Raw genomic sequence first — 23,838 nt, 5'->3', positions numbered from 1 at the left:
GGGCACTCTGGAGAAGTCTCCTCTGATCGTGTTTTTCTCCCTCTGGCTTTATCCTCTCAGGGACCTGAGTGAGAACACCATCCAGGCCATCCCCAGGAAAGCTTTTCGTGGAGCTACAGACCTCAAAAATTTGTGAGTCCAGGCCTGGGAGGGACAAGGGTGGAGGGGCTGGAGGGCCACCCCTGCAGCATCCTGTGCATCTCCCCTAGCCCTGTGGTCCAGGCAGACAAGGAGCTGATGTGGGCTCTGAGATGACTGACGGTCTTCTGGAACAATCTGGGGTCGAAGGAAACAGGCAGCCTTTGGGGACTGGGTAGAAGGAAGTGTCACGGACTGTGGGTGCTTAGGTGAGGTCCATTTAAATGGCACAGCCTCTGTGCTCTTGCCCTTCAGCAGATTGAGAGAGCTGGGTTTGAATCTTCTCTTCCAGGTACATATTGTGTAAGTGGTTGCAAGTCAGTTAACTTCTCCCATTTACCTCACAGGCTTATTCTGAAGTTTAAACGAGACATGGAAATAAATACACTCTGTCAAGTGCTATTTACATGTAATGGTTTAGGGGCACCTGGGTGGCTCAGTCGGTTCAATGTCCAACTCTTGATTTCGGCTCAGGTCATGATCTCACGGTTTGTGGGTTCAAGCCACACGTTGGGCTCTTTGCTGACCGTGCAGATCCTGCTTGGGATTCTGTCTCTCTCCCCCTCTCTCTGCCCCTCCCCTGCTTGAACTCTCTCACAAAATAAATAAATACACTGAAAAAAAAAAAAAAAAAGAAAATCTTAAAAACAAATAAATGTGACAGTTTATTCCTACTACTCAAATTTGTTCTGGTCCAGACGTCCCTGAGCTCTGACTGCAGCAGGGATGGCAGGTGCCCGGCCTGTGTCTTGCTCCCTGATCCCATGTTTGTAGTAGACAGCGGAGCATGGCATTCTTTCCCAGGGGACCCAAGTCACAGCTTCGGTTTATTCCAAAGGCAGCATTCCAGGTGGCCACGGCTAGTCGGCCTCGCTTGGCACTCAGGGTGAAATCTGTTTGCCAGCGCTGGCTGCCGTTGCTCCAGGGAGAGGCTGTCTCATTTTCTAGCTGCCAGCACCCTCTAGGTGGTCTCCACAGTGGGGGCACAGACGCCTGCTCCCCAGAGCCTATGCCGACTTAGGTGAAGGAATACAATGCAACTTTTATGTAGATGTGTTGTTTTAACTGAATCAAAAAGAATTGAAACTTTTATTAGTACGGTAAAACCTGGGTTTGTGACAAATGCATTCTGGAAACATGCTTGTATTCCAAAGCGCTTGGACATCAGAGCGAATTTCAAGAACTGTCGGTCAGCTGTGATCACATGGCGTTAGCCGTCACGTACTGCTTGTATTGCAAGACATCGCTCGTTTGCCAAATCACAATTTACCAGAAATGTTTGCTCGTCTTGGGGAACACTTGCAAAACAAGTTACTCGCAATCCAAGGTTTTACCGTAGTTGCTATTTGGATGAACGCACGTGTACTGAATGAGTGGGGCCAGGCCTCTTTTTTTTGTTTGTTTGTTTCACTAATGAGTGTTTGATCAAAACACATGGACAGACACCCCTGCTGTAGGCAACATGCTTTCCGATACAACTTTCCTTTGCTCCACAGACAGCTGGACAAGAACCAGATTAGCTGCATCGAGGAAGGGGCCTTCCGGGCTCTGCGGGGGCTGGAGGTGCTGTAAGTAGAATGTGGGAAGGGCAGCAGAGGCCACAGAGCCTTGCTAATGCAGGAGCGGAGGCCCAGGCAGCTGGGGCTGGGCCAGGAGCAGCACAGGAGGTGTCCCGGGACACCCCGGGGGCAGTGCTAGGCCCAGGGCAGAGGCCATGCTCTCTGCTGCCCTAGACCTGCCACCCAGGATGGGGGGGGGGGGGGGCACATGCTCACAGCATCGTACCTGCGGCGGGTGACCCAGGCTTACCCTGCTCGCATGGAGCCCAGGGAAGTGTCTGTGTCTTCCAGGACTTTCTGACACATGAAGCAGGAATGACTCCCTGTCTTCCTCTATGAAACCCCACCCTGGGGGTTTCAAACTGGCTTCAGCCTGTGGGCAGCTTTTCCCTCTCCCTGGAGTCCGTGGCTGCTGCCTGTTAGCCTCTGGCCCACTCTGGGCTATCCCTGAGGGTGGCTCCGTGTCACAAGCTCTTTGGCGGGCGAGGCCTCCGGGGTCCAGCCCGTGGATCTGGGTGTGAGAGTCTGTGTGCTTGTCAGAGAGCAGTCCTGTCCCTCCTTCACACGTAACTTCCTGCTGCGTAGATGCCGACTGACTCTGCTTTCCCCCGGTCAGGACCCTGAACAACAACAACATCACCACCATCCCCGTGTCCAGCTTCAACCACATGCCCAAGCTGCGGACCTTGTGAGTCAGCTCAGGGGCAGCCTAGAGCCCGGCGGGCGAGCACAGGCTGGGGCCCCGGGTGGTGGGGAAGGGGGCAAAGGCTTCCACAGGCAGGAGAAAGAGCTCCTTCTCTGCATTCTCAGTGGTCATCCCAGGCTGGGAGTGTCAGAGCCATCCTAGGCTGGGAGGGAAGTGAGCTAAAATGGAAGGATGTTGAATGTCTTATATTTGGTTTCAACTTGGAGAACAAGTGCTTTGTTTCTGTGTTTGAGAATGAGGTATGCGATTCTGGGCAGTGGGTCTGTGTGAGCTCAGTGAGATGAATTGTTGGCTGGTCACACTGCAGCCAGCGGCTGCCCCTGAGAGAGCTGGGGGGCGGGGAGGGGCAGCGGCCAGAGGAGGTGTTCCCCCCGGCTGCAGGTAATCCCCATCGGTGTTCCTGCTGTTCGGCTGGAGGCTGGGGGCCCAGGGAGGTGGGTTGTGATCTGCCCTGTCTCCCTGCAGCCGCCTGCACTCCAACCACCTGTTCTGTGACTGCCACCTGGCCTGGCTCTCCCAGTGGCTGAGGCAGCGGCCAACCATCGGGCTCTTCACCCAGTGCTCGGGCCCCGCCAGCCTGCGTGGCCTCAATGTAGCCGAGGTCCAGAAGAGTGAGTTCAGCTGCTCAGGTGGGTGCAGGCCCTTGACTGCCCATCACCTGCCTCCCGTTACCCCCACATCTCATTCCCTCCCCCCGACATCTCATTCCCTCCCATTACCTCTTGTCACCATGTACTAACATCTGGCCCACCCATGACCTCTCTTTGCTCATCACTTCCTTTTTCTACTCATCACCTACTGTCCTTATCCACCACTGCCTGGACCACTCACGTCTCCGGTCCTTACCCATTATCTCCTATTCCCATCCATCACCTCCTGCCCCCACCCATCTCCCCCTCCTGCCCCATCCCTTATCTCCTGTTCTCACCCGTCACAAAAACATCATGTCCAAGAATATTCAAGACAGCTTCTTTTCATAATAGCCCAGAGTTGGAGACAACCCAAATGTCCACCAGCAAGAGAATGGATTAACTAATTATGATGTATCCATGTAATAGAATACTGCTCAGCAGTGACAAGGAACAAACCATGGATACGCACAACGACATGGGCAAATCTCACAGATTTTATATTGAGCGAAAGAAGCCGGACACAAAGAGGACCTGCTCTCTGATTTCATTTATGTCAAGTCCCCAAATAAGCAGAACAGATCTTTGGAGACAGGTCTCAGAATAGTGGTAACTTGGACAAGGGGCATGGGGAACCCTTCTTAGATGACAGAAATGTTCTATGTCTGGGGACAGTTCTGTGGGTGTATCCATAAGTGGAAATTCAGCCGGATCTCCACTTAAGACGGTGCACTTTAAATGTCGTACTTCAATTTAGAAAATTTATACCAGTCAGTAGGCTTTGTCCTGGTTTTACCACCTATCAGCTGTGTGATTTTCCACAAACTAATAACTATCAAGGGCTCAGTTTTCCCACCTGTAAAATGGCCACAATAACATCACACTCCTCATGGGTTCAGCGGTAGCATTAAATGAGTTACCATGTGTGTTAACATCGTTGCATGTGGCACAGAGCGAGTGCCCCATGGACGTAGTCCTTGTCATTCTCTGGTGACCAATGAGGAGACTCAAAGTGTTGAGTGACGTGGACTAGAACCTGGAGCTTCGGAACTTAGGCCAGGATTTCCTAGCGTGTGAATCACACTCTCATGCAGCGCAGTTAGATCCAGATTCAAGTTCAGCAAACATCTAGCAAGTACCTGCCATGTGCCAGGCACCCACAGGGTCACATGGTAGTCCCTGGTGATCTCCTCTGGTTCATCCTCAGTCAGAAAAACACATGTGCTCTGTATAATAATGCTGTATCTGGGGTGGGAGGTGTTGACATGGGACACCCCCAGATCACAGCCCACTGCTTCCTCAGGCCAAGGAGAAGCGGGCCGAGTGCCTTCCTGCACCCTGTCCTCCGGCTCCTGCCCGGCCATGTGTACCTGCAGCAATGGCATTGTGGACTGTCGTGGCAAAGGCCTCACTGCCATCCCTGCCAACCTGCCTGAGAGCATGACAGAGATGTGAGTACAGGGCAGGGAGGGTGCTGGGGCACAGGTGCTCGGGCCGGCCCGGCTCTGGCAGTCCAGGGAGGAGAGGGAGCAGGGCTCTACTGCAGGGCTTGTCTGAGGCCCCTCTGTACAAATGGAGGAGATACAGTTAGCCTCAGCTGGGCTGAGCCCTTTGCCCAAAGCTGGACAGCTCTAGAGGGCTGGGGAAGGGGTGACTCTCTGTGGTCCATTGTCCAGCCCAGCTGAGTCCACTGCAGTAGGTTTCTTAGTATTAGCCTGATTTATGGGCCCCTTGCAGCCACCAAAGCCTGAGATAATGGGCTCCAATACAGCAGTGTACCTTTCCCCTGTTTGTGCCAGCCCATCTACTCCAGACGGAGGATGGGAACAGGGGCAAAGGGCCCTGTTTGGGCAGGTGATCCCAGCAGGCAACAGTCAGGACTGGGGTAACCTGATCCTGGGCTTCCTCTGTGTTCTCTCTCTGCAGCCGCCTGGAGCTCAATGGGATCAAGTCCATCCCTCCCGGAGCCTTCTCTCCCTACAGAAAACTGCGGAGGATGTGAGTACCTCGCGCTGCTTCCTGGGGGTCAGCTTGGGGCAGGAGGAAAAGCCTGGAGCAGGCAGCCACAGACACGGGGCAGGTCTTGACTCTACCTGCCCAGGTCATCTGTGACATGTGGATGGTGGTGCTGTGACCTCGTCATAGGGTTATCATGAGGCCTAAATGGGGTGTTGAGCCTGAGTCTGGCACATGACCAGAGCTGACTGTCACCCTCCTATTTCAGCAGGGGCACTACTAGGACGTGAGAGGGGGTGTAGGGGAAACTGGGATGCGGGGTAAAGCTTTATCAAGAAAGGAGACCAAGGCTGGACTTCCTGGCCTGAGCATGACTCTCTCACGGCACGGGGAAATAGGGGCCGGGGCATTTCAGGTGGATGGGAGAATTGGCCCCTCATTTTCCTAATGTCAAAGAAATGTCTGCCCTCCCATGGCATCTGGGAGGAGGGGCCGAGCAGGGCTTGGTGGCCACCGCGGGATTCAGCCATCTTCCCTCCTGTGCACTTTGCAGAGACCTGAGCAACAACCAGATTGCAGAGATTGCTCCCGATGCCTTCCAGGGCCTCCGCTCCCTGAACTCGCTGTGAGTAGCAGTGCAAGTCTGCCAGGGTCCAGAGAGCCCCCCGCCCCTGTGCTGTGGCCACTCTGATGGGCCCTGGAGGGGGATGCTGTGCCCAGCTCCCCCTTCCTCTCTGGTGGACGCTCTGCAACTGGGAAGGGGTGGAGGGAATCCAGGGCTGAGTGCCTGGAAAAGCCAGGCCGAGCTGTTGCCCCTGGCAACTCTGATGCTCTTCCTGCCATGAAGGGGATTTTCCCAGCATCCTTTGCTACAGTCTTCTGACTTGGCCCAGGCTTCCTGTTGCCCCCCCCCCCCCCCCCCACCGAGGCCCAGCACTCTATGCTCCTAAACCTTCCCCAGCTCACATGTAAGGGCAGCCACTCCCAGCTCCAGTTGTGACAACTGTCACACCTTGTATCTTTCCTCCCAAATGTGCTCTGATCCCAGGTTGCGGTGGGTGATGTGAAAAAAGTGTTTTCCTCCACTTCTGTCCATTTTCCTTCCCTGGAGGGTTTATTGTGTGTGTGGGGTGGGGGGAGGGATGGGGGAGTGAAGGTGGGGGTGGGGTCCATCAATCTACAAAATGTCATGCAGCTTCAAAAATGTTACTTCATCTCTCCTTTTCCTGGTGCCCTTGCTTGTACCCCAAGTTCGCCAAGTCTCTTGCTGTCGGAGGTCTAATGCAGAGAGTGCACTGTAGTTGGGCGAGTTCCCCATTGGTAGGGGCCTTTTGTTACCCTTAAGAGTTAGTGTTTCTGCTTGTCCTTGGCAGCAATGGACACATGCCTTGTATAGATTAGGGGCCTGAGAAGTGAGATAGGATGGAACTCCCCCTTGGGGAATGTGTGAGGCTGCCAGCTCAGTGCCTCTCTGTGAGCCTTATTCTCTTGGAGTAGAGTCTGAGCTGGTGGGTAGGACTGTTTGTGAATGGCACCCTGTAAGTTGTGCAGTATACAATCTACACAGCTGTACCTGACAGCCTGGTGATGAGTCTCTATCATTGGCTGAGGAGATCAGAATCTGGAGGTGACCTGCCAAAATGCAATAACATTTAAGTAGGTTCCTGTTGCTCGTGGGTACCTGGTCAAAGCCATATCCCCACCATCTGGGAACTTTTGTGCTGATGTCGTGTTAACGGACCTCATTGACAGCATCCATCTTGGCAGACCCTGACCTTGTCTCCCTGCTTCAGCCCCTGTCCCCTCCACTCTGTTCTCCACCGAGCATATTGAGGGATCTTTCCAAATGCAAATCTGATCATGTCGCAGAGGCTTCCCGGTGCTGGCTGGGTAAAATCCAAGCTATTATTCCATTTGTTTCCCCTGAGCCACACTGAACCCCCCCCCAGGGGGAGGGGCAACCTGGACCCCACCGTAGGGCCTTTGCTTCTGCCATGCCCTCCTTCAGGAAGGATCTTGAAGCCGTGTATGAAGAGACCACATATACTGTTTTTACTCAGCCTGAATCGTTTACAGGGGTGGCTTATGGGGGCTGCTTGTGATATTGGGCAAGTTCCCAAGCCCCGTTGGTACTTCATCCTCTGCCCCAACCCATTCTTGCCTGCATGGCTTTTTTGAACCTTTGCTTTTTTTGGAATCATACACCAGAATTCCTGCTCAACACAGAGAACTCAGGTATGACACCCACTCGTACCCCACCACCCAGATCTCAGCTCGGCTAAACTGATCTCTTTCTTTCTGGGGTGTTTTCTGTTGCTTGACGTCAGAGCTCATTCCACACGTGCCGTCTGGCCTTCCTGTTCTTTTTCCTATAATCCTCTGAAAATATGTTAATTATCCCGCTCATGGGATTTTCTCCTCCTTGAACCTTTTAGATCCAGGGCCGGGTTAATTTCCCATGAAGTTCCCCAGAGGGCCGCTTTGCAGGCTTCTGGGGGTTCCATGTGTGAGGCAGAGAGCGGGTTATTGGGGGGCTGCTCCTACAGTAGCGGGGGATCACTGCTGCCTCTGGCCCATAGCGTGCCTTTTGCAAACTACAAATGGGGAACCCTTTAGGAGCACACCTTACTGCCACCTGCTGGCAACTTGTTACAACAAACCGACACCACCACGCTGTGCCCTGTGAATGGCTTAGCAGTGGTGGCGTGCGGGTGTGACTGGCAGAGCCCTGTCCCTCCTGGTGGGCTGTCCTCTTACTCTCTCTTTCTGCTGCCTTTTGTCTCCAGGGTCCTGTATGGGAACAAGATCACAGACCTCCCCCGGGGTGTGTTTGGAGGCCTGTACACCCTACAGCTCCTGTAAGGACCCATCTGCAGGTGTCCTTGGGTGGCGCCCAGGGAGGGGGCTAGTATTCCTCTGGCTTCTCAGACTAGCCTTGTCAGCCTCTTTGGGGGTGTGGGACTCATTGGGGCAAGGAGCTTGGATGATGGCAGAGCTAGGGGTGCCATGGGGGACTCTGGGACTCTGGCAAGGCCAGAGAGGGAGGGGGGTCAGGTTCAGAGCCGATCACAGGGCGCCTGAGCTGAGAGGCTCCCGCGATGCAGCCTGTGTTCCCAAGGAGCTCAGCATGGCTGGGGACAGACTTGACTCCTGCAAGGGGACATCCAGACCCAGCTCAGCCTCCTTCAACCATGAGAGTTCAGGCAAGGGTTCTCTCCCAGAATCTGAGAGGCACGGAACCTAAATGCTCCATCTCAGATACTTGGAAACCCGGCAGACTCTGGAAAGGAGGGGAGCCCCCAAAATGCCTTTGGGAGGAGGCCTGACCCCTGTGCTCTCTGCTTCCCAAGAACCCCATGAGCACTTGTAGCAGTTGCTTGAAAGGGAGAGGAGCAGTGGAACAGGATGATCCCTCGCTTAGAGAGGGCAGTCGGACTTCGCGGCTTCCTGTATGGAGTGGACATGCAGAGGGCCAGACCCCCTGCACCTGCTCCTGTGCTCTTCTCCCCGAGACAACGCATGCTTTGTGCCGGGAGGTGCCCAGGGCGTGTTGCTGCAGCCGGATCCGCGCCTCTCCCCTCACCAGCTGGCCCTGGTCTGCCCACAGGCTCTTGAACGCCAACAAGATCAACTGTGTCCGGCCCGATGCCTTCCAGGATCTGCAGAACCTCTCGCTCCTCTCCCTGTATGACAACAAGATCCAGAGTCTCGCCAAGGGCACCTTCACCTCCCTGCGGGCCATCCAGACCCTGTGAGTGCCCTCTTGCCCTCCTCCCCTCGGTCCCTGCACCTGCAGGAAGACTTAGCGGGAGGCGACAGCCCCCCCCCCCCCCCCAGGGACAGACAGCTGTGTTGCCCTGTGCCTTTTGCTCACCAGGATGGCCTCTCACAGAGGAAAGAGCACAGATTTGGGATTGGATAGTCCTGGGTCCAAATCCCAGCTATGCCTCTTATTAGCTGTGTGACTCTAGGCAACTTAATTTAGCTTCTCTGGGCCTCAGCTCACTCATTCATCAAATGAGGATACTATTTTCTTCAAGGGTTGTTATGAGATAAAAGGGGATGTTTGTGCAGAACTTAGTTCATTGTAAATGCTCCTTAAATGCTGGCTGTAATTAATAATAATATCAATTCTAAGACATCCGTTGTTTCTACCTTAACAGCTCTAAGCTGGGATGAATATTACAATCGATGGCATGTCATTTAATTGGCAGAATTTTTTTTTTAACGTTCATTCATTATTGAGAGACAGAGAGAGACAGAGCATGAGTATGGGAGGGGCAGAGAGAGGAGGAGACAGAGAATCCGAAGCAGGCTCCAGGCTCTGAGCTGTTAGCACAGAGCCTGATGTGGGGCTCGAACTCACAAACTGCGAGATCATGACCCGAGCTGAAGTCAGACGCTTAACCGACTGAGCCACCCAGGTGCCCCTAATTGGCAGGATTTAGTTCTTTTCTGCTAATACATAAAATAACAGAGCATCTTGCAAGTGATAATATCTTAAACCAGATGAAATACGGTAATAGCAATGATGGCTATAAATTAAAAATTAGAGAGGAACAACCCTAGGCATTTATTTTAATCTTTTACTGAAGGAAATTATAAACATATTCAAAGCAGAATAGTGAGCCTCCTAGAATTCATCGCCCAGCTCTAACTCGTGGCCGGTCTTGTTTCATAATATCCCCTCTTCCTACCTCCCAGACTATCTGGAAGCAAACCCCAGCATCACTCATCATCTATACAGACTTCATACATATGTATAAAAGGCAAAGATTCTTTGAAAACGCAACCACAACATTGTTATTATATCTAAAAATTTAGCACTTCTTTGATATCATCAGATATCGAATTAGCGTTTAAATTAAGCGTCTCATACATATTATACAGTTTTTAAAATAACTTGTCTGAATCAGGAGCTAAATAAGGTCTAGATGGTACAACTGGCTGATACTGGCTGATGTACCACTAAGTTGCTTTTAGCCTCTAGGCGTCCTCTCCATGGCCTTGTTCCTTGTGCTATGTTAGTCGAAGGCATTGTGTTATTGCATCCATAGAGCTCCCCATGGTCTGCACGTTGCTGGGAGATTACATTCCCTGCGATGTAGCTTCACATTCCCCTCTGTCCTGTCTGTGTCCTGCAGATAGAAAATTCTATCCAGGAGCTTGGTCAGGTTCAGATTTATTTTTTTTTCTTCTTTAGGCAGGATGACTCCACAGAACTGTGTACTTCCATTGGGAGTCATATGATATCTGGTCAGCTCTCTTTGTGTAATAAACACAGCCGCTCATTTCAGTGCCTGGACCCGTTCGTTGATTAGGGATCCTGAAACGGTGATACTGGATTTCTAACGTTCCTTCTTCATTTGATAATGCTGTTGTGGTTATGCTTGAAAAAGGAATCCTTACCTGCAGTGTGACTTGATGAGCCGACCTGTGGGTCCAGAGCTGCATGCTTAATGGACATTTACCGTTACTATCGCCATGGCCCTTGTTGTCACTGTCATCCTGCCATTGTTTATCCGCTGGACAGTGGTCTCCATCAGATAATACGTGCACAGAGCACCAGCATACATTAACAGAGGTCAAAGAAAAAGCACAGCTCTTGCTCCCCGGGAACCATGCTCACCAGCAGGGACATTAGCCACAAAGACAAACTTGTTAAAGCCCATGTGCCCACCTGCCGCCCACACCTGCTAACTAATTTTCTTATAGCCAAGGAGAAGGGGATAGAACACTATGGGGAAATCTTGCCAAATACGTGAAATTCAAAGTTACGGGGAGACATCGGCAAGGTGGATTATTTTATGCAGCTGGCGGGATGTCCGAGAGAAATGCACTCAGGAGATTTCAAGGTCGGGGACCCCCACACAGGAAAGCCTTGAGGATGGGGAATGGGACTGAGGGTCTCATGCAAGGAACTGTCACCCTCTCAAGGTGGAAAGAGAGTGAACAAATCAAATGGATTGTGCTCCCTGGGGATGGTTTCTGTCTGTGTCCACTTACCTGACTGGATTTCAGAGAGTGCCCGCCAGACGGCATGCCTGAGATCTTGGCCACTGCCCATAGGGCAGTAGTGGGGCACAAAACTGGAGCAGAATGGAACAGGAAGTCTTCCCACGGGTGAGATCGAAATAGTGGTGACACTGAAAACAACAGTCACTGCTGTTTATCGAGCCCTCACAGAATGCCAGGCCACTGCTCTTTCCATGTATGATCTTACTGAACACTCACAGTGGCCTGTGGAAGGAGGGTCTAGCATCCCTGACTTCACTGATGAGGAAACAGAGGCAGGAGGTCATGTGACTCACTCAAGGTCACACAACATCTTAGTAGAGCAGGGATTTGGTCTCAGGCATCTCTTTCACCATCACTGAGAAGGCAGTTAACTTTCCCCTCAATTGTGCTTTTTTCCATAAGAATAGACCTTATTATTTAAAGGCCGTAAAACAGAACTGGACTTGCATAAACAACTAATGTATATTAACAACTCAAATATAGTTTGGAATAAGAATAAACCAAATACAAATCTGAGGTATAATCAGGTATTCTCAAAACAGGTTTGGATGGTTAGACCCCTTTACTGAATCGTGTGTCAGGCCTGATATCAACTCCCCACATCCTGCTTGATTTGTCCGTGGCTCCGAGATCTGTGGCTCAGTGCCTTGTGTCTCAATACTGATTTTGCTGCAGTTTTCCTCGCCCCAAGAGATTTTTCAGTTTTTTTTTTTTTAATTTTTTTTTTTCAACGTTTATTTATTTTTGGGACAGAGAGAGACAGAGCATGAACGGGGGAGGGGCAGAGAGAGAGGGAGACACAGAATCGGAAACAGGCTCCAGGCTCTGGGCCATCAGCCCAGAGCCCGACGCGGGGCTCGAACTCACGGACCGCGAGATCATGACCTGGCTGAAGTCGGACGCTTAACCGACTGCGCCACCCAGGCGCCCCTCAGTTTTTTTTTTAAACAGCTTTCATGAGGCTTGCCTGGGTGGCTCAGTCAGTTAAACGTCCAACTCTTGATTGCAGCTCAGGTCATGATCTCACAGTTTGTGGGTTCCAGTCCCCACATCAGGCTGTGTGCTGATGTCACAGAGCCTGCTTGGGGACTCTGTGTCTCTCTCCCTCTCTCTGCCCTTCCCCTGCTAATGCTCTGTCTTTCTCAAAATAAAGAAATAAAATTAAAAAAAATACTTTCATGAGGTATAACTTATATACCATAAAACCCACCTGTTCCAAGTGTACAATTCAGTGATTTTTAGTATATTTCAACTGTTCAGCTATCACCACAATCAAATTTTAGAACATTTCCATCACTCCCTCAAAATCTCTTGTGTCCCTTTTACAGTCAGTCCCTATTGCCAGCTCATCCCCAGGCAGCCACTCGTCTAATTTCTGTCTTTGTAGTTTGCTTTTTCTGAACATTTCATAAAAATGGAATCATCATGATGTGTCATCTTTGTGACTGACTTCTTTCACTTAGCATTGTGAGGTGTTTTTTTTTTTAATGTTTATTTATTATTGAGAGACAGAGACAGAGACAGAGCAGGGGAGGGGCAGAAAGAGAGCGAGACACAGAACCTGAAGCAGGCTCCAGGCTCTGAGCTGTCAGCACAGAGCCCGACGTGGGGCTCGAACCCACAAACCATGAGATCGTGACCTGAGCTGAAGTCGGATGCTCAACTGACTGAGCCACCCAGGTGTCCCAGCGTTGTGTGTCTGAGGTTCGTCCACGTTTCAGTATGTATCAGTACTTTGTTCCTTTTTATTTATTGCCAAGTAATTTCCTATTGAATGGATAGACCACCTTGTGTTTATCTTTTCTCGTTGGTGGACATCTGGATTTCCACTTTGGAATCATTATGAATAAGCCTGCTATGAATATTTGCTTGCAAATCTTTATGTGGACAAATGTTTTAATTTCTCTTAGAATTTCTGGGTCACATAGGAAATCTGTGTTTAACTTTTAAAAAATCGTCAGTTTTCTGGGCGCGTGGCTGGCTCAGTCGGTTGAGCGTCCAACTTCGGCTCAGGTCATGATCTCACAGTTTGTGGGTTCGAGGCTCACGTTAGGCTCTGTGCTGACAGCTCAGAGCCTGGAGCCTGCTTCGGATTCTGTGTCTCCTCCTTTCTCTGCCCCTCCCCTGCTCATGCTCTGTCTCTCAAAAATAAAATAAATGTTAAAAAAAATTTTTTTTTAATTGTCAGTTTTCCTAAGTGGCTATAAGTCCCATTTTATGGTCCTACCAGCAGTGTATTATAAGGGTTCCATTTTGTCCGCATCCTTGCCAATACCTGGTATCATTCGTCTTTTTGATTTTGGCCACCATAGTGGGTGTGGAGTGGTAGCTCATTGTGGGCTTAATTTCATTAATGATGCTGAGCATCTCTCCCGCAAGATTTTTGGTTGTGACTTCTTGAGTGCATATTCCAACAAAGACACTGAGAATACAGTCTTCCCTTCCACCTTCTACTGTGACAAATGTTCATGGCCACACATGAGCACATTTCTGGGTGTGCCTTTAACGTGATGATATTTTCCCAAGCTGGTATTTTTTCCTTCTTCTTGAGCAATTTCCCTTCTCAGCTCCCTGCCCTTTGCAATGATTAAAAACTCTAATTTGTGTCAAATACTGAAGCCTCTTGTCTCTGTGGGTGGTTCAAGTTTTTATAGATTGGTTTTGACACAAATAACCTGTTCTTAAAAAGGATGTATTCTACGCCACACCCCTTGAACATTTTAACGTGTGCCTGAATAACATAATTGGATTGATTTTAAGCAGTTTTCTACCAAGATTGTGATAAAGGGAAGCCATTAGTTCAGGCAGAGGCCGGGCAGTGAGGCATAGGCAGATGTGGTCGGGAGGGTCCCAGAGCAAGCCCCGACTCCTAATACGTTTTCCATCAGCAATGAACTCTGCCCTGGGGAGTCGGCAAACACGTCTTCTCTGCAAATTGACAGTTTGAATAGGGAGACAAATGTGCAACGAGATGCAGAAGGCCCGGCCCACCTGGTGATGCTGACAGGAGCCTGGACTCAGGCAGGCAAGCGGGGACAGTGCCCAGGGGAGTGGCAGGGACGTCTGGGCCAAGAAGGCTCCAACCAAGCATCCCACCTTCATCCAGAGCCCAGGAGGTGATGAACAGGAGAGCGAATGGCCGAGGTCTGAGCTGAGCTGGGTGCAAACCCTGAGCAGCAGTTGTGTCTCTGCCTGCAGAGCCCTGTTGGCCCATCAGGGCACTGGGCTGAGGCCATGAAGTGGACGGCCTGAAGTGATGGGCCTCTGAGCTGGCCCCTGCTCTGTCTCCCTGTACTTCCATGCAGAAGCATTGGCTCTCAGGGACAGTAGCCTGAGCAGGTGCTAGAATATTCTTCCCTGGCTGTCTCAGTTTAGAAAGCAGGACATGCCCAGTGCTGTGATGGCCCAGATGCAGGTCAGCAAGCTGGCTGCTGGGGTGGTTCAGAGGTGGCTGGTCTGAGCCTTTTGGGGGTGGTGAGGGCCCACAAACAGGAAAACCAGCCCTGTGGTTGCTTACAGCAACCCAGATTGCTATAGTCAGCATCACCTGTCAGCTGCCCCCTCCCCACACCTACCCTGCTGGTCACACAGGCAGCCTGGAAAGAGAGTAAGAGTGACTTCCCAATAAGTAGCTATCCGGCCATGTTCTCTGACTTTCCCTTGTGTCAAGAGACAGCATGTAAAATGGTCAGGGGGAAGCAGTCCCAAAGGCCTGTGGTGGGAACAGAGATTCCCGTAAGTGAGAGGCTGCAGCAGGCACTTTGACACACGTCACCCCAGCTGCAGGACCCAGCCTTGCACCCCTGGCCTCATCCCCTTCCTGACAAAGGCTGTGGAAAGGAGCTGCTGTCGTCCAAGGCCACGTGGAAGGGACCACCCACATCAAAGACTTCTGGGCACTGACAGTCCTGGGTTCAAGTACCCGCTGTGTCCCCTCACCCATGGAACGATGGGGTGATCTGGCCAGTCTCCAGGTCACTCTTGCCTCCACTGGTGTCTGTGAAATGTCCCAGGGTGGGTACAGGTAGGTAGATGGACAGGGGACAGAGTGAGGCTTGAAGTGGGGAGTGTAGCAGGGACAGCTGGACACCCAGAGCCTGCAGAGATCCTTCCCTGCTGCGATGCCCTGGCAAGACTTCTCCAGCTGATGGGTGTGCCCGGGGGGTGGCCCCAGGTGGTGCATCTCCCCCGGGGCCCAGCCCTGGGCTTAGAGTCACCCGGAGGCAGTGAGGCCCTGTCCAGGCAGAGGTCAGTGCAAGTTTGCAACCCTGTCTCTGATCCCCACTCTGCCCCCTTTGGACAGGCACCTGGCACAGAACCCTTTCATCTGCGACTGTAACCTCAAGGGGCTGGCAGACTTCCTGCGCACCAACCCCATTGAGACGAGCGGGGCCCGCTGTGCCAGCCCCCGGCGCCTCGCCAACAAGCGCATCGGGCAGATCAAGAGCAAGAAGTTCCGGTGCTCAGGTAGCTGCCTGCTTGCCCGCCTGTCTGTCCGTCGACCTGCCTGCCTGTCTTCAGTCTGCTCAGGGACCTGGTGGTGTTTTCTGGATGGCTCCAACAGGGGCGTCCTAGGCCACCAGAGACCCTCTCAGAGGGGGTAGTTCCGAGACCATAGACTTGGATCTGAACGGTTGGTCAGCCCCACCCCTCACTTAACTGGGGCTCAGGGAAGGGTAGGCCTGGCTGAAGGTCCCTGAGGGAGGACTCCCGCACAAGGACCCAGGTTCCTCTGCTCCCAGGTCAGTTTGCTTTCATGCTACTGCTTTTCACACTGAAGAAGCCTGGGAGCTCTCCTCAGGGAGAGAGCTGCCTCCTCCAGGCTCTGGGGCAGCAGAAACTGGCTGGGGACAGTGTGAGTCAGCTTCTGAGCCTGGATCCTGGTCAGGAACCGGGTGCCTCTCTGCCCCATCCCCGTCTTGTACCATTGCATATGAGCGTTGCCATGGTTTGGGTGCTCCCCGAGAGGTTCATTTGGGGGTGGTACCACCCCAGAATCAACCTGGCCAAGGAACATCTGTGCTCTGTGGCAAGGCCTTCTCTGCACGGGGACTGGGCGGGTGGGCTCTAGGGCCCTGATTTGGGACCCCAGTGTTATTCCCAGGGTGCCTGCACCTGGGCAGTAGGACTGGGGCCTGGGCTCTTGCACATCCTGGAAGATTCCAGCTTGATGGTGTTTCTGCTTCTCTCCCCAGCCAAAGAGCAGTATTTCATTCCAGGTAGGAGAGTCCGGGGGACCTAGGGGGTTGGGGCGGTGGCAGCTGGTGGGCAGCGGCAGCAGGCTGAGGGGGCTAGGGAGACCCTGCCCTGGGGCCCTCAGCCTCCCGCCCCTGCCCTCTCACCGTAGGCACGGAGGATTACCAGCTGAACAGCGAGTGCAACAGCGACGTGGTCTGTCCCCACAAGTGCCGCTGTGAGGCCAGCCTGGTGGAGTGCTCCAGCCTGAAGCTCACCAAGATCCCTGAGCGCATCCCCCAGTCCACGGCCGAGCTGTGAGGGCCCCCAGCCCCTGCACATCCTCACCGGTCCCCAGTCCTCCTAGCCCTCCTCGATCCACACTGGGCTTTCCCCTGGTCCGGCTCTGTTTGGGACCACTGGAGACTCCAGCATGGCAGCGGCTGGCTTTAGCAGGAAGCACCTCCCCACCCCTGAAGCCCCTCTGCTTCTGACTCACCGCCTCCAGACCCTTCCAACAATCTCTGGCGTGCAGGGAAGGTCGTCAGCCTGAGCCGGGGTGGCTTTTCTCAACCAGGCTTTTGCCTTCTTCTGGGAGATATGATTCCATTAGATCAAGTTGGATCTTAGGCCATACTCTATTTTTTTTTCTTTAAAAACATAAATTTGTGCACATGCCTATGTGCACGAATAGCTACACATATCTGTCCTTCATGTATGTAAGTTTTCATGGCATTTTTAGTGTTAAAAGTACCCCACTCACCGCCCCTCCCAGCACCATCATCCACCCTTCCTTTGATAAGCGATCAGTTTGCCTTGCCAGATAAATTCTTCTGGGAGCCCCTTTGTTTGAGTCCCAAATATTCTCAATTTGGAAGATACTCTAATGTCTGTCATTTATGAATGTGTAAGTTCTCTTCATTGCCTCTTACAGACGATTAAACAACAATGAGATTTCCATCCTGGAAGCCACTGGGATATTTAAAAAACTCACTCATCTGAAGAAGATGTGAGTTACCCATTGGCGGGGAGGTTGTGGCCAGGACTCTAGCTGGGGAGGGAGAAGGAAAATATTGTGTGTGGGGGGAGTTTCATGGGGGCAGAGCTCCCCTGCAGGGGGCGGGTGCAGGAAGGTGGGGGAGGGTCCGCAACGCCAAAATCTTTCTGCCGCCCTCCGTCCAGCAATCTGAGCAACAACAAGGTGTCCGAAATCGAAGATGGGGCCTTCGAGGGTGCGGGCTCTGTGAGCGAGCTGCACCTGACCGCCAACCAGCTGGAGTCCATCCGGAGCGGCATGTTCCGAGGCCTGGATGGCTTGAGGACGCTGTGAGTGTGCGGGCCAGGGAGCAGGGCCAGGCTGCAACGGGCAAAAGCAAGCTAGCGTGTCGGTGTCTGCATCAGGAGAGAGGATGGGAGGCACCCCTCCCGACCCCGGCTGGCGGGAGGAGAGGGGCAGCTGAGGGTGTATGAGGTCTACAGCCAGGGTCTGCAGGGGGCAAATAATCAGATGTTGGTAACCGTGGTGAGGCCTGCTTTCTTGTTCCCTGGGGTGTGGGGTCGATGCTTGGTGAAGGGGCGGGTGGGGGTGGGCCCTTTTGGAGGTTCCCCCTCACTGCCCTCTCATCAGGCTGCAAGAGCACCGCACGTGCGTTTAGTTCAGGAGTGGCAGGAGGGCTGGGTGGCCCCAAGGCGGGGACATTGCTGAGGTGACTCAGCCAGTGCGGAAGGGGAAGGAGGGATGGCCCATTATCTCTGGGATTCTGGGATCCCACGAACCAGAGCCCAGCCAGAGCTAACCAGACTTTGGGACTCAGTAGATCCTGGGGTCACCTGCACCCCCCCCACAAGTGCTGTAGAGCCCCCCCCCTCCACGCGGGTGGCACTAGCTCTTCACGTGACCACATAGACCTTTCAAGGGCGCAATAGACCGTGCCGTCCAGTTGGACTTCCTACAGTGGCAGAAATGTCCCACGTCTACACTGTCTAGTCAGTAGCCACGTGTGGCTGTTGACATGGGGCTAGCGCTATTGAGGCACAACATTTTGAATTTCATTTCATTTTAATTCTTTTGAATCTGAACAGCCAAGGGCCACCAAGGGGGGAGTGGGGGAGCATAGCTCTAGACGACGCCCTGCTGGGTTTAAATCCCAGACCGGCTGTAGGGCTATCCATCCGTTTTCAGGGCACACGTCATGGAATTTGTGTAAAGGAAATGAATATATGAGGGGTTCCCTGTGGGTTTGGGGTTTGTTGTTGTTGTTGGTTGGTTGGTTTGGTTTACAGAAAGGGGATGCCCTTTGTGCTGTGTTTTTTTTTTTTTTAATTTTTTTTTTTCAACGTTTATTTATTTTTGGGACAGAGAGAGACAGAGCGTGAACGGGGGAGGGGCAGAGAGAGAGGGAGACACAGAATCGGAAACAGGCTCCAGGCTCTGAGCCATCAGCCCAGAGCCCGACACGGGGCTCGAACTCACAGACTGCGAGATCGTGACCTGGCTGAAGTCGGACGCTTAACCAACTGCGCCACCCAGGGGCCCCTGTGCTGTGTTTTGCCACCGGCTTCTTTCACACATGGATCTAGTGCGACTGTTTTCCCAGGCTGTTCCCATGGGGCTGCCTCATTCTTCTCTATACTTGCCAGATAGTCCTTGAATGAGGGTGTCGTGGGCTAGTCAGCCAGTCACGTGGGTTCTTTCTGAGGAAGGTGTGGATGAGGCTGGAGGAGAGGGGAAGGGCTGGTCTGGGGCAGAGCCGGTAAGAGCCCATGAGTGACAGTGCAGGCACAGGAAGAGAAGTGCCATAACCCCTCCAGCCCACACAAACGCTGTTAATTGTCCATATCAACTACTTTCCAGTCTTCTGTATCCACACATGTTCTTGCACATATGCACACACACACACCCCCCCATACACCTGGGTGCTTCCATGTAGGTATTTCTGAACGGAGTCCTAGAATCCATTTTATTTAGTAACCTGCTTTGTCTTAAACACAACGTGAGCGCATTTATATACCATTAAAAATTTTTTTACAGCATCATTTTGAAGGACTGACTACTACATAACTACTGGAAATTCCGGCTATTTTATTTATTTTTTAATGTTTATTTTTTTGAGACAGAGAGAGAGAGAGACCGTGTACGTGTTTGCACGCGTGCACATGAGCGGGGGAGGGGCAGAGAGAGAGGGAGAGAGAGAATCCCAAGTAGGTTCCACTGCCCTCAGCGCAGAGCCTGATGCGGGGCTCGAACCCACAAACCGTAAGATCATGATCTGTGCTGAAATCAAGAGTCGGATGTTTAACTGAGCTGCCCAGGCACCCCAGAAATTCAAGCTATTTTAATTTGTTATTATGAGTAATGTGATTAATATCTTTATCATGAAATTCTGTGTGCATCCAGGATTATTCCCTATTGATAAATTCCTAAAAGAAGCCTTGCAGGATGAAAGCATGAGGCCCGTTTAGGGCCTTTGCTGCCTGCCTCTCACTTCCAGGAAGGCCCCAAACCATTCTCCTGCCAGCCCAAGTGTGAAAATGCCCATTCACCCATACCGACCCTCTATTACTATATTTACTATACTATATTATATACTATACTATTACTATATTTATATATTTATATATTACTATATTACTATATTTATCTATTTATATATTACTATATTTTAGTTATTTTGCAATTTGTCAGGCAAAGATTCAATATTGCTTACATGTACTTGATTACTAGTAAGTTTAAACATTTTTTTTTTATCGGTGTTCATAAACCATTGTAATTTCTTAGTGAATTGCCTATTCTGTGTCCAGCTTGGTTTTGTTTTTAGTTGGGGAGGGGAATGGAGCCAGGTTTTGGAGGGTGAACACAGACTTAAGCAGATAAAAATGAGGGAAGGGGTCATTCTAGAAGGACACCACAGCCAGGGAAGGGCATGGAGAGGCAGGCCCCTATGCATGCCCACAGGACAGAGGAGTCAAGGGTATGTCACTCTCCAGGAAGGCGGCCGGTGCTGGTCTGGGGTTGGCTCCCGCGGGTCACGGTAAAGAGTGTAAACATTATATCGTGGGCAGTTTGGGAGCCACTGGGGCTTCGGCCTGGAGAGGAACACGACTGGGTCTAGGTTTTGGGCCAGTGTCCCCGGCGTTGGTGCGGAGCGTGGCCTGGGGGCGGGGGAGGCCCTGGGCACCCAGGGAGTGCAGGCGGAGGTCAGACCGTGTGGGCGCTGTGCAGGCAGGGTGGCTGGGAGAGCATCCTGAGGGGGAGCGTGGGGAGGGGAGGGCCCCGGGAGGAGAATCTGTGGGAGGCCCCCGTGGGCAAGGCGCAGGCAGGTGGGTGGCTGCGGGCACAGCACGGGCTCCCCCCTCTCGCCCCCCAGGATGCTGCGGAACAACCGCATCAGCTGCATCCACAACGACAGCTTCACGGGCCTGCGCAACGTCCGCCTGCTCTCGCTCTACGACAACCAGATCGCCACCATCTCCCCTGGGGCCTTCGACACCCTGCAGGCCCTCTCCACGTTGTAAGTCTGGCTCCGGCATCTGAGCCCCGGCGCCCGTCCGCCCGCCCTCCCAAGGGCGGCTACTTGAAAGGACTCACTGGGGGTGTCGGGCCCTGGTGGTCTGTGGGGTCCCACCACGTCAGAATGCCACGTCTTGGTAACTGCCGGTCGTCTGGGAAAGAGCGCGGGTGGCCGCCTGGCCAGTCTGTGGTGGGGCGACAGGGCATTGCAGGGAAACCCAGCCCGGAGGGTGTGTTGCTGGTCACACGGCTGCCTCTTCCAGAAACCTTCTGGCCAACCCTTTCAACTGCAACTGTCAGCTGGCCTGGCTGGGGGACTGGCTGCGGAGGAGGAAGATTGTGACAGGGAACCCGCGGTGCCAGAACCCAGACTTCCTGCGGCAGATCCCCCTGCAGGACGTGGCCTTCCCGGACTTCAGGTGTGAGGAAGGTAAGTCGTGGGGCCCTGAGCGGGAGGGGAGAGGCAGGCGGGCCAGCCCTGAAGAGTTTCCCGTGGGGAGGGGTGGCCTGGGGTGGGGCGGGGAGCAGGGAGACCCAGTCTTAGTCCTGCGCCTACCGCTGCCTGGGGGTGTTTTCCCATGATTTTAAGAGCAATAGTTATTGTTTAAAAAATGGAAAGAATAGGTAAAAGGAGGAGATAAACGTTACCTATTATTCTATCCCTCAGAGAAAATCACAGTTAACATTTCAGTGTATTTTTAAAAATGTTTCTTTATTTATTTTGAGAGTGAGAGCACGTAGGGGAGAAGCAGAGAGAGGAGGAGAGAGAATCTCATGCAGGCTCCACACTGATAGCTCAGAGCCTGACGAGGGCTCGAACTCCCAACTGAGAGATTGTGACCTGAGGCACAATCAAGAGTGGGATGCTTAACCCACTGAGCCACCCAGGCGCCCCTACATCTTAGTACTTTTTTTAATGTAAATGTGCCTGATCCACTGATCTGCCTCCTGGCGGTTCCTCAGTGCCCCAGACTTGTGGGCTCAGCCTGTCCATGATATGCCGTGGGACCTTCCCGGGCCCCCATCCTCCACGTGGGAAACCTGGTCACCTCTCACCCTGATGTCCTGTTTCCTCTGGATTCCCCATCTCTTTCCTGAGGCCCTCCCTTCTAGCCCTGCCCGTGCAGAGTGTAGTAGCCCCATCCCGTGACTTTCCGACAGAGCTCCACGCAGGCAAGGCAGCTGCCGGAAGGCAGATTTGTACCCAGGGTAACAGAGCAAGGTTGCAGCTCAGCCCGGCGGTCCCTGATCTTGAGCCTGGTCGCCGGGAGTTTCCTGTGGGGAGTTCCAGCCCCCACCCCTCCCGCCCCCGCTTGGCCTCCTCCGCCCCGCTCTCAGCCTGCTTCCAGGGGGCAGTTCGGCTCTCAGACTGGCCCATCGAGGCCGAGCAAGGAGCTGCAACTTTCACACCAAGAGAGAAGGTCAGGGTATTTCTCTAAACAAAGTCAATGGGTTTCCTAGAGCAATTTTACTTGCTATTTTAAAAAATTCCATACGACTCACGTATATATTTGTATATCATTTTGTATAGTAATAACTTCCTAGTCTTTTTTTTAAAAAATGTTTTTTTTAAATTTAATTTTATCTTCAATCCAATATTGTTAACATACAGTATTATTTTAACTTCAGGCGTACAATATAGTGATTCAACAATTCCATCCATCACCCGGGCTTATCACGACAAGTGAAAGCCCATTACCTATTTTATCCATCCCCCACCCAAAAATTCTGTTCCTTTTTCTTTTTTCTTAAAGTTTATTTATTTATTTTGAGAGAGAGAGAGAGAGAGAGTGGGAAGGAGGGGTCAGAGAGAGAAGGAGAGAGAGAGAATCCCAAGCAGACTCCACACTGTTAGCACAGAGCCTGACACAGGGCTCAGTCTCACGAACGCTGAGATCATGACCTGAGCCGAGAGCAAGAGTCAGACGCTTAACCCACCGAGTGACCCAGGTGCCCCAAATTCTGTTTCTTTTTAAACCCGACTATATATTTTGGGCCTTTCCTTCTGCCATTAATTATTTTTGAAAACATTATTTTCTTTTCAAGAAACAATTTCTTTTTACTTTTCTTATCACAAAGTGAAGCATTACCATTTGCTTAAAAAAACAACACACAATCCAGAAGAGTAAAAAGATCACCAGTGTTGGCCTGTTCCAACTTCCCGGTCCTGGAATGACTCCCGGTCAGTGTTCCGCTGGGTGACCTTCCAGAGCTCTGCTGTCATGTCCGTGCATCCTGGCAGGCGACTCTGTGCACGTGCGAGGCTCCCCCCCTCAGAGGGGCTCCCTGGAGGGGAAGGGCCAGGAGCACTTTTGAGATGTTGCTGCAGTAGACTGAAGTGGTGGAGAGCAGCCGGCTTAGATTCCAGGCCCGTGCCCCTCTTTCAGGCTGGGGGACCTTGGGCCCCTTACTTAACCACTCTGCCCTTAGTCTTCTCATCTCTGCGATGAGCTGATAGCACATCCACCGGAGAGATGTTTTGAGGATTCAGGGAGTTCACGACGCCTGCACACAGCTGCCCTCCGTAACTGATAGTCTCTGTCACCTGCTTCCTAGTGCCCTCAGCGGCTCCTACCGTGGTGTCCTTATTGTTCCGCCTGCACCCAGTCAGAAGGGAGGAATATTTACTGGGTAGATGAGTGAATAAATGAAGGAGGTGTGATAGAAGGTGCTCAGAGTCTGTGTCGGCCAGATGGGGGTACAGACGCTGCGTTGTCTCTGACCAGCCTTCCGAGCCGAACAAGTTATGTAACCTCTCCGGCTCTCAGTAAAGTATAAGACCATTCATGGGTTCATTTAGCTGATCTGTTTTGAGGACTCCTGTGTGCCAGCCCCTGCTCTAGGTGCTGGGCTCCTTCTGTGAGCAAAAAAGCAGAGACCAGTCTCTGTCCCCGTGGTGCTGGCATCCTTTCTGCATCGTTAAAGAGATCCTGTTCGACATATTGTCTGGCACTTAGTAGGTGCTCAAGAAATGGTATGGTTGCCGTCCTCCTGCTGTGCTGAGGTCCACCTTGGACCTGAGGCAGAAGAAATTGACCCAAGACCCATCTTAACCTTGAAATGGTCCAAGGGGCTTCGTTCCTAGTGAGGAAGGCGTGCAGCCAAGAGGGGACTTACCAGTGCCTGGGGTAGTGTCAGAGAGGGGCT

At 52.3% G+C, this 23,838-nt stretch overlaps 1 protein-coding gene across 1 annotated transcript in view; it reads left to right on the top strand.

Annotated features, from left to right (window-relative positions):
- Positions 1 to 1,572: 1,572 nt before the first annotated feature.
- Positions 1,573 to 23,838, top strand: part of SLIT1 (slit guidance ligand 1) — a 53,352-nt gene continuing 31,086 nt past the window's right edge. Inside the window, exons 1-15 of the mRNA XM_047824679.1 lie at positions 1,573 to 1,706; positions 2,314 to 2,385; positions 2,869 to 3,032; positions 4,336 to 4,483; positions 4,959 to 5,030; positions 5,542 to 5,613; positions 7,775 to 7,846; positions 8,596 to 8,739; positions 15,310 to 15,473; positions 16,202 to 16,225; positions 16,354 to 16,498; positions 17,116 to 17,190; positions 17,364 to 17,507; positions 20,549 to 20,692; positions 20,955 to 21,121. Coding sequence (XP_047680635.1) covers positions 1,573 to 1,706; positions 2,314 to 2,385; positions 2,869 to 3,032; positions 4,336 to 4,483; positions 4,959 to 5,030; positions 5,542 to 5,613; positions 7,775 to 7,846; positions 8,596 to 8,739; positions 15,310 to 15,473; positions 16,202 to 16,225; positions 16,354 to 16,498; positions 17,116 to 17,190; positions 17,364 to 17,507; positions 20,549 to 20,692; positions 20,955 to 21,121 — 1,741 coding nt within the window. The remainder of the gene's footprint in view (positions 1,707 to 2,313; positions 2,386 to 2,868; positions 3,033 to 4,335; positions 4,484 to 4,958; positions 5,031 to 5,541; positions 5,614 to 7,774; positions 7,847 to 8,595; positions 8,740 to 15,309; positions 15,474 to 16,201; positions 16,226 to 16,353; positions 16,499 to 17,115; positions 17,191 to 17,363; positions 17,508 to 20,548; positions 20,693 to 20,954; positions 21,122 to 23,838) is intronic.

This window comes from Prionailurus viverrinus, chromosome D2 (assembly GCF_022837055.1).
Source record: "Prionailurus viverrinus isolate Anna chromosome D2, UM_Priviv_1.0, whole genome shotgun sequence".
In the NCBI taxonomy this organism is placed as follows: domain Eukaryota; kingdom Metazoa; phylum Chordata; class Mammalia; order Carnivora; family Felidae; genus Prionailurus; species Prionailurus viverrinus.
This window is presented reverse-complemented; position numbering and strand designations above follow the sequence as displayed.